The sequence below is a fragment of the Micropterus dolomieu genome, linkage group LG04 (genome assembly GCF_021292245.1).
Source record: "Micropterus dolomieu isolate WLL.071019.BEF.003 ecotype Adirondacks linkage group LG04, ASM2129224v1, whole genome shotgun sequence".
Lineage (NCBI taxonomy): Eukaryota > Metazoa > Chordata > Actinopteri > Centrarchiformes > Centrarchidae > Micropterus > Micropterus dolomieu.
The window spans coordinates 19,377,796-19,390,165 of NC_060153.1; the positions used below are offsets into that span (position 1 = coordinate 19,377,796).

Below are 12,370 nucleotides of genomic sequence, written 5' to 3' on the forward strand. Positions count from 1 at the left end.
TCAGACAGGCTTTAGAAAAGCCTACTTTGTGCTGTGTTTCTTCAGTCAGTGGTTTCTTTGCTGTAACTACTGCTCAGACTAGTAATTTGTGTGTACATTTTTCATGATCAAATACCTCGGTACGTAGGTAGGCAAACAAAGCCACAGAAAACCACAGGGCTAATGTCGTTCCTTGAAAACTGTAACTTACTATAAATAAATAAATAAATAATTCTTAAGTAAATGGCAATATTGTACCAATGCAGATACAATATATGTTCCATAATGATGATGATGATGATGGAGAAGAATAATGATATTTCTGATTTAACCATAGTTACATAAGGTTGTATGTATATTACATATGTAATGTTTGGCCTCGTAATGACTGGTTTAAGACACTGTACAGTTTTATTTGAACAAGTAGATTTACATTTTTAGACATCCAGTTTCACTTACGTCATGGTTGTTACACTCGTCTTAATAACGATTAGCACCCCGCGCTGCACTGTAATCCTTCTATTCAGGCAGTCCTTTCAATTTTGGAGGAGGTGCTTTCTTTAAATTAGTTTTTTAAAATCAATTCTGTGGCAAATTAATTAAATGAGTCTATATTTAGCTCAAGATGATCACACTATTCTCTTTGCAGTTATGTTGAAAAACTGCAAAATGGCAAACGAGGTTAAAAGTTTTGGACGAATGAATAAGAAAAAATTAAGAAGATTCAGTGCTCCTAATAGTACTGACTGTGGCACCTGCTAAGGAACAGCAATTCCCTTTACTGTCACTTTGAGACTAGACAGTTTTACATTCCATTTTAATTTAATCTAAGTGATGATGAGGATGAGGATGATGTTCATGTGTCATTTGGTGGATGCTTTTTGTCAGATTGAGTTACATATGACTCTAATGGCATCAAAAACCAAATATTGGTGTCATGCTGGCAATGATGCTAGTGATAATGATGAAGGAGGAGGACAATGGAAAAATTGGAACCTGTTCTGCACTCATCAATCGAATGGTCAGGGTGAATGAAGTACTTTGTGAATGGACATGATGATGTGAATGAACAGAGAGTGCAATGACCATAGTCCACCAATAGGTGTCCCCTCACCATCATTGTGTATTCCTGTCCTCACACAGTTGACTGCTTTAAAAGGCTCCAATGCCCCCATAAATAAAGCTAATGTGGGTCAGCATCAGTGATTTTCCTTCTCATGGCAGAGGAAACCCCTAAGCCCTGATCTAAAATCAGTTTGATCCCAGTGCAGGCTCAGCATAGACCTTGGAGGCCTGATGAACTGACCATGACTCGGATCCACCGAGAGTAAGACCTAATATGGGTCTTCTGATTGCAGAGGCATAAAAATATTCTCAGTGCTTGAGGACACTTTTTCAGACGAATTAAAGCCTCAAAATGGCCACCATGATCACAGTATTATCTTCCTCATTATTATTGATGACAACAGAAAGAAAAATAAAAACTGAATGTGCAGTGGACAGTGGTTATATGCTAAAAATGGATCAGAGCAAGACCTGTCTGGCTACTTCAGAGCTTATACGTTTGGTGTTATTGATGTAACACAGCAGTTCAGATCAACATCAAGATCTAAACTCCTTTCTAATCAACACAGACCTTTTTCAGATAGTTAGGTCATCATTAGGTCATGGCAAGCTGGTTCTGTGAGAACACTCACATGACAGTCCCTCACTGTCCCATGGTCCTTCAGCTTCAGGGTTTTAGGTTAAGATAAAGATGGACTGTCAGAAATGGAATTTTAAAAAGCTTTGTCAACAAAAGTTTTGATGTGGCCTATCTATGTACACAGTACTGTTTAGGACAAGACAACTCAATAATACATTTATATTGCAACTGTTAGCCCACTACTAGCAAGCACTTGTGACTAGATGGCACTATGGGCCATCAGGTTTCCATAAACCGTGCCTTAATAGTTTTGAAGCTAAATGAGTGAATACATTTAAATAGGATTGATTTGGTTATACTACATCTTGTATCTTCCTCAGGTCTACAACATGTGTTATTTTACTGTAGCAATGGGGATAGTTTTATGGAGTGCTATTATGTAAATTATTTCATTGTGAATATGACTCATTTAAATCATGATGCCCTCTCATGGGCTGGCACACAATGTTAGACCATTTACAGGAACACAAATGAGAAAACTTTAATATAAGACTGATATCATGTTAATGGGACCAATCGATCAGGGCTGTGAAACGGCTGGCTTGAGAAAATGTCAATGAGGCCAGGAGTACAACTCCTGCCTTAATTAAAAGTGATTGTTTATTAACATGTTGTTACATTGTTCCATAAGAGTGCTGTCATCACAGATACAGGCTTATCTCACTTGTTATCTCAGATTTAGCCTACTTTTGAATATGGATTTGGCCCAGCAGGCAAGTATTTGTTTATGTTTGAACAGCAGCATCAGTGTCATCCACTTAAGTTCTTGTTTGCCAGAGAAAATCCCAAACTATAGCGTATTACTTCAAACAGGACCCGAGAACAGCTGGTAAGAAGAAAGTAGGGACATTTGCAAAAATCTCAGAAAATCACTGTACGTCAACATTTAACTTGAAGTGAATGGCTAACAGCAGTGAATAATGCACAGCTTCATACATAGGTAGTTATACACATCCCTCTGTACTCCACATCACATGGCTTATTATATCTGATATGAAATGTATGAAAGTGCATCTTAAAGCTGAAAGCTTTCACACAACGACGATTAAGCTTTTCCCGACAGGTAAATGTCTCTGTATTCGCAGTGTACTGGAAGTTCTAGCCTATATCTAAATCTGGTGTCTGTGGCGACATTGTTATGTTAACCGTTAGTGATGTGTTTTATGCCAACCAGCAATGATTGGTTTGCCAGAGCTGAATGGGGGAGCAAGTGTAAGAACAGCAGCAACTCAGGATGGCAGAGCCATAGGTCATTAGCACGTGTCGACTGTACTGTGTCTCGCTTTCAGAAGGGGAAGTCGAAAGTTCAACACTGCAGGTTAAAATCTAATTTAATGGCTGATACATCCACATTAAAAAAGCATGGATTTTCACCCTGTTTACATGACATCCCTATTCTAAAGGCCCAATTACCAAAAGTCATTATATTTAATATTTACTTGCAGATCCTTTGCATTCAGTGATGAGCTGAATGCAAATTAGACATCAACAGATGTCAGCAATTATGGTCTTGTACTGGATACTTCCTGCTTGTTTCAGGGGGGTTTTGTCTTCTGTCTGATCTCCTGCATGTGAAATGCTTAGTTGGCCTGAGGTCAGGTGACTCACTTGGCTAGTCAGAAACATTTCACAGTTTGGCCTTAAAAAAACAAACACGTCTTCATGTAGGCCTATAGATCTTTGAAAGGGTGTGCCTTCCCAGTATTTTGTTTGTGGTGCTAAACCAAAGTCGTTTAATTAATGTTTCCAGCGATGAAGGTAAGAAGGATGAAGCTGAATCGACCTTGTGGCCTTCATCAGAGCATTTTTTCATGTAGGCTGTAGCCTAGCCTGTGATGTTGCATTGTTTCAAAACTGGGTAGGATCACAGTAGGCTATCTGTCTAAAGAACACTGTTCATACATATGAACACCTTCAAACACCTTTAAAGTTGAAAGTCAGCACTTTATCAGTTTTCATTTCAAGTCCAATGTGCTGGCGTAGAGCCAAAAGAACAAAACATGTGTCACCACCTAACTGATCCTACACAGGCCTACTGCCTACACTATGGACTGCTAAAGTCAGGAAAGCGTTGCTCCTAACTTCACATCTACAGCCCTGACATCAACTGTGTGCGTGTGTGAATATGAGACCGAAAGAATGAGGGGTGAGACAGATGTAGGGGGAGTTTGCAGCAGTGAGCTGATGTTTCCTGAGCTGCGGTTGAGACAGCCGATGTAGAACCGCGTCATATTACAGCGGGCCTCGAGGAGGGAGGAAAGGGGGGCTGGCGGCTGCTGTTAACCGCTTAAATTTTCCGATGCCTCTGCAAGCTGCTTTCACAAGTAGAAGAAGAACCTGAGAGAGCAGAGAGACTCCTTTCCCTCCGACTCAAGGGCAGAGGTTTCGTCCGTATAATTTTAAAGACAACAACAATAAAAAGTGAATCTCTAAAGCACGACGGTTTCACGGAACACCACTGTAAAAAGCACATTTTTCTAACAGTAATTCAGATATTTACTCATAGCGGAATAGACCCGTGTGTAGCCAGCCGGCATAAGGCGTTGTTACATCCGGTCAAATATTTTCAAACTGTTGGTCTTACAGAGAATAACTGAAAAAGTCAGTCAGGAAATATACAAGGACTAAGATAGTGGAAATGCACTTTAACAGTTAGACTAGTGTTTTGACTAATGTTATCTGAACCATATCATAATCAGATCTTATTAAAATGCTATGTACTGTATGCTTGGTTAGTTCATCATGCCTGAGCAGACACCACTCATACATTTATGAGAAATTCACTGAGGCACTCAACTACGGCAAAGAATTAAATATATTTTCACCATCTTTTATACAAAAACTCTTGATGAAGAGATTTCCTTTGTCTGTTCTTCAGTCCCAAGGGTGTCACTTTGTGATTAAAAGTGGTGGCGACATAATGGCTCAGATTAGGAGTGTGATGATGTATTTGGGTCACAAGACGTGACGATGCACGAGAACAGGATGAGAACATTTGTAGCACTATTTTGAAGAAATATTTATGGCCAAAATATATGGGGTGAGGGTCTAGGGGTTGTCCCCAAAAAGATTTTGAGCATTGAACTTGTAATTCCCTGCATTCTGGACACAATATTGTGCAAATAAACCATCTCAAAGCATTTTCATTTGTTAGTTAACATTTTTTGCTGCAAACAAATTTTCAGAACAATATTAACAAATGCTTTCAAAAAGAAATGGGCCATATCAAAATGTGGTGGGGACATGTCCCCAGTGTAAATGACACCTATGTTCAGTCCTGAAAAACTATACAAGGAAAACTGTGGGGTGAGATGATTTGTTTCAAATTGAAATCATTTAGTAGAGTGTCAGTACTGTATCTTGAAACAAGACTAAATAGGGGCAGTATCATTATGAAAGATGACACTTGTAAAAAAAACTCTTGGACACAGCAATGGCTGGATTAACCTGCTGGATGGCTTGGGTCAAAGATTTGCTGTTGAGCCCCTCCTGACCCCACACATACTGACCTCTTTACCCTGTTATCTCCAAATTCCAGGAAAGTCCAGTGCCAGCTACAGTACTCATGTGCTGGAATAATATTCAATTTTCCAAATGAATGTGTGGTAATGTGACTAAACCACAGTCTATGGATTAAACACGACTTTATTTAGGAACATACACCACGTGACATGATATAAACCACCATAATAAAGCTCCTGAAGTTAGATTTTGACACAGGAATCCTCTACAAGACAAAACATAGCTAATGATGCAGGAGCTGCCTTTGTTCATATTGTTTATGAGGGGTGCAAATTCTTGACCAAACTTGCAATCAATTAAAATACCAAAAACAACTCCCCTAGGGCAGTTGTCCGCTTCGGTTGGTAATCCAGCGTTAGATACAGGCTGGCTTCAGCTGAAATAATCTATCCCTCTGACATACGTGCTTTTAAAAAAAGAATTTTAAAGACTGTAACAAACGTGACAAAAGTCATACTCTTATTTTGAAGCCTAAAATCCTATGTGTTCCGGTCCCGCTCGGCTCTGTTTGCTCTCAGCTTGACTTGTCAGTGTGATAGGAGGGTACAACCCCTCAACCGAGCTCATTTCTGCTATCACGTTCCCTGCCGGAGTAAGTGCTGGCTGGTTCCGATGTACTCAGCTGCAACTCGGGGTGTATTTCATAACCAAGGCTAACCATCATTCCACATGCGCTGACACGTCTCCAGATATTACACACATCCCGTCGGGCGACGGTGGGAACATTTACTAGGCTGAGCTTGAGACATTGCGAGTAACAGACAAGAGAGGCGCAGAGAGGGAAGATGTTGCTGAAGGAGTACAGGATATGCATGCCCCTCACGGTGGAGGAGGTGAGTTTTCTACTCGTTTCTTAACACTCGTTTGCGTGTGTGACTGTTCAGACTAACTCTGGCAACTAAACCGCTGGGTTTGTTGGTGCAGACACGCGTGGCAGGAGGCCACATGAAGTGCGAGAAATGTTATTCACACAATTCACATGAACTTGAAGCACTTAATTTAAGACTCTAGACCGTTCCCTCGTTTCTGCCTCTCTCTTCCTGTCACTCCTCAGTGAGGTGCCTTTTAAACCATTCTGCTAAGCCTGAACTGACTTTGTGTTTCAGCACACATACTGAATTAGGAACTAAAGTAATCATAAAAAAATAAATAAGTGTGTGTGTGTGTATGTATGTATGTATGTATGTATGTATGTATAAACACATCATCTCTATACATCTATTACAGATTTGACAGTTTGACTGATCTATTGGTAGAATATACTATCATGCTCTCACTGATGAGCACTATAGAAGTCACACTATAAGACCCCAGCAATGTTTCAGCACTGTTCCTATTCCAGACACAAAATCTCCCCTGATCTGATATCAGAAAGAAAGGGCCATTGTCTTTACTCAGCCTATTTGTCTATTTGGTCTCACGACTCAAGTCTAAGATTAGAAGGCGGAGATGATTGCTCTCTTGTCATGGCATGCGTGCTTTACAGCCCGGCAGCACCCTTTTCAATTAACACCCGTGTAATTGTTTTCGTACTTGTCTCCACCGCTTGCGCTGTTGTAATGCGTGGGTGTTTTTTGTTGCTTTGCTTATAGCCGAGGGCTGATGGTCAGGTGGAATCATGATCTGGCCGCAGCGCCCCGTCTCCACTGACATCTCGTCAGCTCAGATGCTGAGATGAAAACGCAGATGAGATTTAATCATCTCTAAAGACACACCACAAAGCTTAAGCAGAGCCGTGGCCAAATAATTAGGGCACTTTTCATTTAAATATTGTTATTTTAAGGGGAGAAACAGGAGGGATGAAGACAGATTGAAGGCTGCAACTTGCTTTCAGATCTTTTATACATCTTTTCACATTTGCTTCCCCTTAATCTCTTGCTCTAATGACGCTCTGACTGTTGTTCTCCACCAACATGTGTAACCTGCAGCTATCTGCTTAAGGTTTATGCCCTGGGCTGTTGAGGAGGTATTCTAGGAATTGAGGAGAGCACTCTGAAAACATGTGGTATGAGATGCATTGCTGTTCTGTGTTATAGGATGACTGAATGGCTGCACACTTCCATGAAACTCTTGCGAAGTGCAAGAATGAAAAAACAATAAGGTTTTATTTCACCACTAAGCTGCCAGTGCTACACTTTGTCATCACAAGCAGTGAAAAAGGTGTTACAGCGAGGACTTGTGCAGAAACCCTGTGGTCAAAAGGGAAACATCATCTTCTAATACAAAGCTGTTAGGGGTATAATGTGTATGTAGGTCTTCTTGCACATGTTCTTAAATACCTTTGCTATTCTTTCTTGTCATGTCCATTGAACTTGTGAACAGATAGATGATTGTTATGAGAAGCAAGAACGGCGTAATCAAAGGCTCAGTGTGTGATCAAACAAAATGGTTATCCCACCACCACAACCCAAAATACAGGATTGAATATCTCTGTTATTCCAAAAGTGACAGGTCTGCTGCTAATACATGGATTAACACTCTAAGTTGTTATATTTTCTGATTATGATAAAAGTTTAACTTCCACACATTACTGAAGTAAACAATCTCTTCAATTATACTAATGTAAATACACTTCAGATTTGTTTGGCCAGAAATGAGTGGATTGCACCAACATTAAGGCTTGCCTCACCACCACATGCTGTATGTGCGCAACTTCCTCTTGTTATAACTTTCTACAGAGGAAGAACACTTCCCTCTCAGTGTCGGCCAAACCTAAACAGTGATGTGCACGTTTAATTTATTATTAGGCTTAGAAACCAGTTCAAACTGCTAATATGTCTCTGTTTATCAGTTTTTCTACTGGTTGTTATCAAGCTGTAACGCCGGCTCACAAGGATTCGTATAATGAAGCAAAACAGGATACTCCTGGTGAAATACGATATTAGAATTAGAAGTGAGGTGCGTACTGTAAATCCGTGGGCTTAGAGAAAAAAAATGGGCGCAGCAGACCACGGTTCAAATACAGCCACAAGCTTTTACACTGTACTCAGATCGTAACAGTTAAAAAGGGGATGGTGCATTAGTCTTACACATTTTAGCAAACAAGAAGGAGAGTGGCCATCCATTACTGCTCAGGAAGGCGCTGCACTTTGCTACCATTTGTATTTTTGCAGAGATAAAGCTATTGAGATGAATCCCAGGAGGCAGGGCGTCATTGTTTACTGACAGTCCTAACTTAGAGAGAAGTCTCCTTAATGTTCTGGGGGTAAAGGACGTGGTGGTTTGTTCTGTCTGTTCTTATCAGGCCTGCACACATTGACCAGAGCGTCATCCCTTGCCTCCTTGAAGTTGCGTCAAAGTTTCCTGTCTGTCCAAAGGGAGAGGAAGAATGGCTTGAAGGAAGGACGGGTGGAAGGGATGGATGGTGAGTGAGGATAAACTACTCTGTGCCAACTGCTGAGGGGGTTTAGGGCAAGGGACAGATGGAGTAAAAGGATGGCAGAGAGCACGGAAAGAGAAGGAGGGGGAGTGGGGGTAATGCGGGAAGTTCTGGGAGATTTGTTTTCTTTGAAGCTCCCCAGGGTCATGCAATAATACACTGTGTGTGTGCACTTAGATTTGGAGTCACGGGGATATGCAAGGTCACGCCTTTCAGCGTATTGTCTCTGGGAAGACATTGCTGTCTGCCGCTTGGCTGTGTTGCGTCACCACAGACTTACTACTACAGATGTTGGACCGGTTGTCCGTACAATGTTTACACAAGTTGAACAAATGACGTACATGCTGAAGAAATCATTTAGCGATGCCACAGCGTATGAGTTGCCAGTTCCTGCTGGTCTGGGTGTGTTCCTGGCATGTTGCGCATGCCGTTTCCCCTTTATTTTCCTTTTCCTTTATTCAAATATGTCCCACAAAGAATTCCAACTACTCACTTTCCTTCTCTCTTTTTTTAGCCTTTGAGTGAATCCTTAAAAATGTCTTTATGTTAAAGGAATAGTTTGACATTTTGATTAGATTTGCGGGATGACTGGAAATCTATGTACCAGCACCTCTTAAACTCACTAATTAACACATTATATCTTGTTAATCCTCTAGAAAAGCCCCATTTTAAAAACAAAATTTTATGTACTAAGATAAGCTCACCGGCTGCGGGCTGTAGCTTCAAATTTAATTGACACTTTTGACAGTGGTATGGATCTTGGCATTTAACTCTCGGAAAGAAAGTGAATAAGTGTATTTTCCAAAATGACGCACAATTCTTTAAAATTCTGAGTTCATTCTGATCACTTTGGAAACCAAGAAAATGCTAAAGATCAAAAAATTGAGGGACGTGACTGCTGAGCACTTGTGGGAATTTAAAAGGTCAGTTCACCCAAATTTCCAAAATATTTATTTTACACTTAGCACTATTGGTATCAGGCAAATAGAATAGGGCTACAACAAACAATTATTTCAGAGTATTGATTAGGCTGCTGATTGATATTTTTTTATTTATTTTTTAAACATATGAAATGTCAGACAATAATGACAAATGCACATCACAATTTCCCAAAACCTAGGTTAATATTGTTTTCTCTGATCAACTGTCCAAAGTCAAGAGGTATTCATTTAACATCTGGGAAAACCAGCAAATCTTCACATTTGAAACACATGGCTTCAAAAACACTTAAGTGATTTATCAATAATCAGAATAGTTATTGGCAATCAGTTAACGTTGTGGTGGGTCTGAAAGGTTACACCTGCTTTGTTTTTTTACATTGCACTGAAAAATCGAGTGTCACCGCTACGGCATCGATTGTAAGTGACACGTTTATATTTAATTCCCTACCAACCTGCCACATTATTTAATATAATGTATTAGACCGACCTTTACTTGGGCGTGTCACGCTGGGTGGTGATCCCGCAGGTTCTGCATCAGGTTTAATTTAGGTATTAGCTCCTTTAGCATGAACCTTTTAACGGCAAGTTTTTTAAACAGGTGATCCCGGTCAGACTTGTTGTACCCGAAATGCTCCCACACTGCCGACTTCAGCCGTTTCTTTGGTGGAAATTTAGCTTCACAGTCTGGTCCCTCTGCCAGAGTTTAGCCAGTGTGCAGTAGCCTCTGATAAGCAGACACTTTAAGCTGATGCACCGCTCCTGTAACTTTGTTTTTGTTTAAGTTGCCACAGTTTTGTTCTGTGTAGCAGAGCCTTTACGATTAATTAACCGTGATGTTTTAAAGCGCGGTCAATAGTGAAATCCGGTAATCGCTGCATCCCTATGTGTGATTGGGGTGAACTGACCCTTTAAACCCCATGCATTCAAATGCAGGGTGGGAAATTATCCATGACTTTCAAGGTACAGACTGTACATCACTGATTGTTTCTGGTAAGGTTGCAAAGGTTTTTGGTACTTTTTTTGAAATAAACAAATGTTCACATCTTACCAAAAGAGTATTGTCCTCTATTGTGAAATACGGGAAAAAAGGCAACCGCTGGGAAAAAACAATTGAACATGAAAGCATGAAAACATTTGCTGCTGTTTGGTTTAATGTTCAATGTGTAATAAGTAGGATGACTTAGTATAACAGAATCAAGAAATTATGGTCTAGATAAAAGTCTGTAACTTTGATCAGTCACGGTGTGGCTTCTGTGTTTGAGTGCTGTTTTGAAGTTCCATATCAGACACGATTTAGATGTAACTCTAACCATAACCACTTAGCCAAGAAATAATCATTTTCCATTTTCAGCCCTTCTGGGATAACTCTGCTCTGTTCCTCTCCTGAAAGCGCGGCCATTCATCAGCCTCTGCGCCCATTTAGTCCTGGAAAGGACAGAGAGGTGATGCATCACAGGAGACACAGATAGATGTGTTCCTTATCCTGCTCTGTATGTCTGTCTGCCATTATGTGTTTCTCTGCTGCAGCCGCTCTCACTTGCAGCTCCCTGTATATGGCTGACATGCCCTTTTCCAAGATCACAAGAATACTGCTGACATCCTCCCACCCATGGGCTGACCGGAGTCACTGTGCAAGCACGGCTGCTTTCAGAATCTGTATTCACCCTTAACGTGGCCTTGGTAGATGAATCGGAAGTTTGTATCTCTGCTTTGGCCTCACACTCTAATAGCTTCATCGGCGCAGGGAAAAGAGCACCGGAGAGTGCTTGTGAATTGTGCTCAGACTTACAAAGACCCAGAACGTATCAGCTGAATAAGGTTTTCACAGGAGCATGGATACTTTTAGCGGAAAACAAAACTGGAGCGGGTCTTCATTGCAGGCCAGCCTCTTTTTGTTTTTTATCTGCATTAACCGTGACTCAGAGCATAATGACATTCAGCGAAGGCCAGGGAATATTTATTTATTATTCAAAGCTGAATAAACTGAACATTCATGTGATTTGAGTTCATATGATGTAGTCGATAGATGATTGTACTGTTTGGCTTTGCACCTTGCACTGTGTGCTGTTTCACATCTTGGCCAGGACATCCTTGTAAAAGAGATTAAAAATCCCAATGGATTTCTTTCCTGGTAAAATAAAGGTTAAATAAAAAAAAATAAAAAAAATAAAAATGGCTGTGTGATGCGGTGTTAGCTCTGGGAATAACCCAAGGATTATGGCATCATCATCTGATTGTATAACACTGTAATCTGCTCCGAGACCCGTGCTGGGGGAAACGTCTTTTCTGTGCATAGGCTGTCATATGCACGTTAATCCCAAAGGTGCAACCATTTTTGGCCACCATGCTTACTATTGAAATCAATGAAGTACTTTCTCACAATGTGGCCATTTTTCACAGACTCAGAACAGTTGGTTTCTGTTGGTTAAACATTGCTCCTCTGTTTCCACTTTGCATATTTATGAGTGTGTGTGTAGTTTTTGAATGAATGCTGAACAGGTAGCACGTGGGTGTGTTAAATTGCCTTTGAGATCCTGTAATGACTTTTGCAAAGGGAAGTTGCTTGTTTTGGTGCTGTTGGCAGGCTGAGAAAATAGATGTTTTGACTCTGGGGATGCATGACTTGATAAATGGGAGGATGTTGGGCTGGCTGCTTGAATGAATGGCTGGAAGGACACCTGGGTTGCTGGCTCACACCGGCATTTTTCAAGCCATAAGCGTCTCAAATAACGATCTTGCCAGAATTAATTAAAGAGAATGAATATCTTATAATGCAGTGCGCCCCAAATTTGCCAGTAGCCCCATACCGTTTATTCACCTTACTAAAGCCTCATTTGGGCTCAC

At 40.7% G+C, this 12,370-nt stretch overlaps 1 protein-coding gene across 3 annotated transcripts in view; it reads left to right on the plus strand.

The window, feature by feature from the left end:
• The first annotated feature begins 5,746 nt into the window (after window positions 1-5,746).
• Window positions 5,747-12,370, plus strand: part of LOC123969545 (cytoplasmic phosphatidylinositol transfer protein 1-like) — an 87,048-nt gene continuing 80,424 nt past the window's right edge. Inside the window, exons 1-2 of one of the 3 annotated variants that reach the window (XM_046047049.1) lie at window positions 5,747-6,039; window positions 8,451-8,570. In XM_046047049.1, coding sequence (XP_045903005.1) covers window positions 8,568-8,570 — 3 coding nt within the window. In that variant the 5' untranslated portion in view covers window positions 5,747-6,039; window positions 8,451-8,567. The remainder of the gene's footprint in view (window positions 6,040-8,450; window positions 8,571-12,370) is intronic. The other 2 variants (XM_046047048.1, XM_046047050.1) reach the window with 2 other exon arrangements.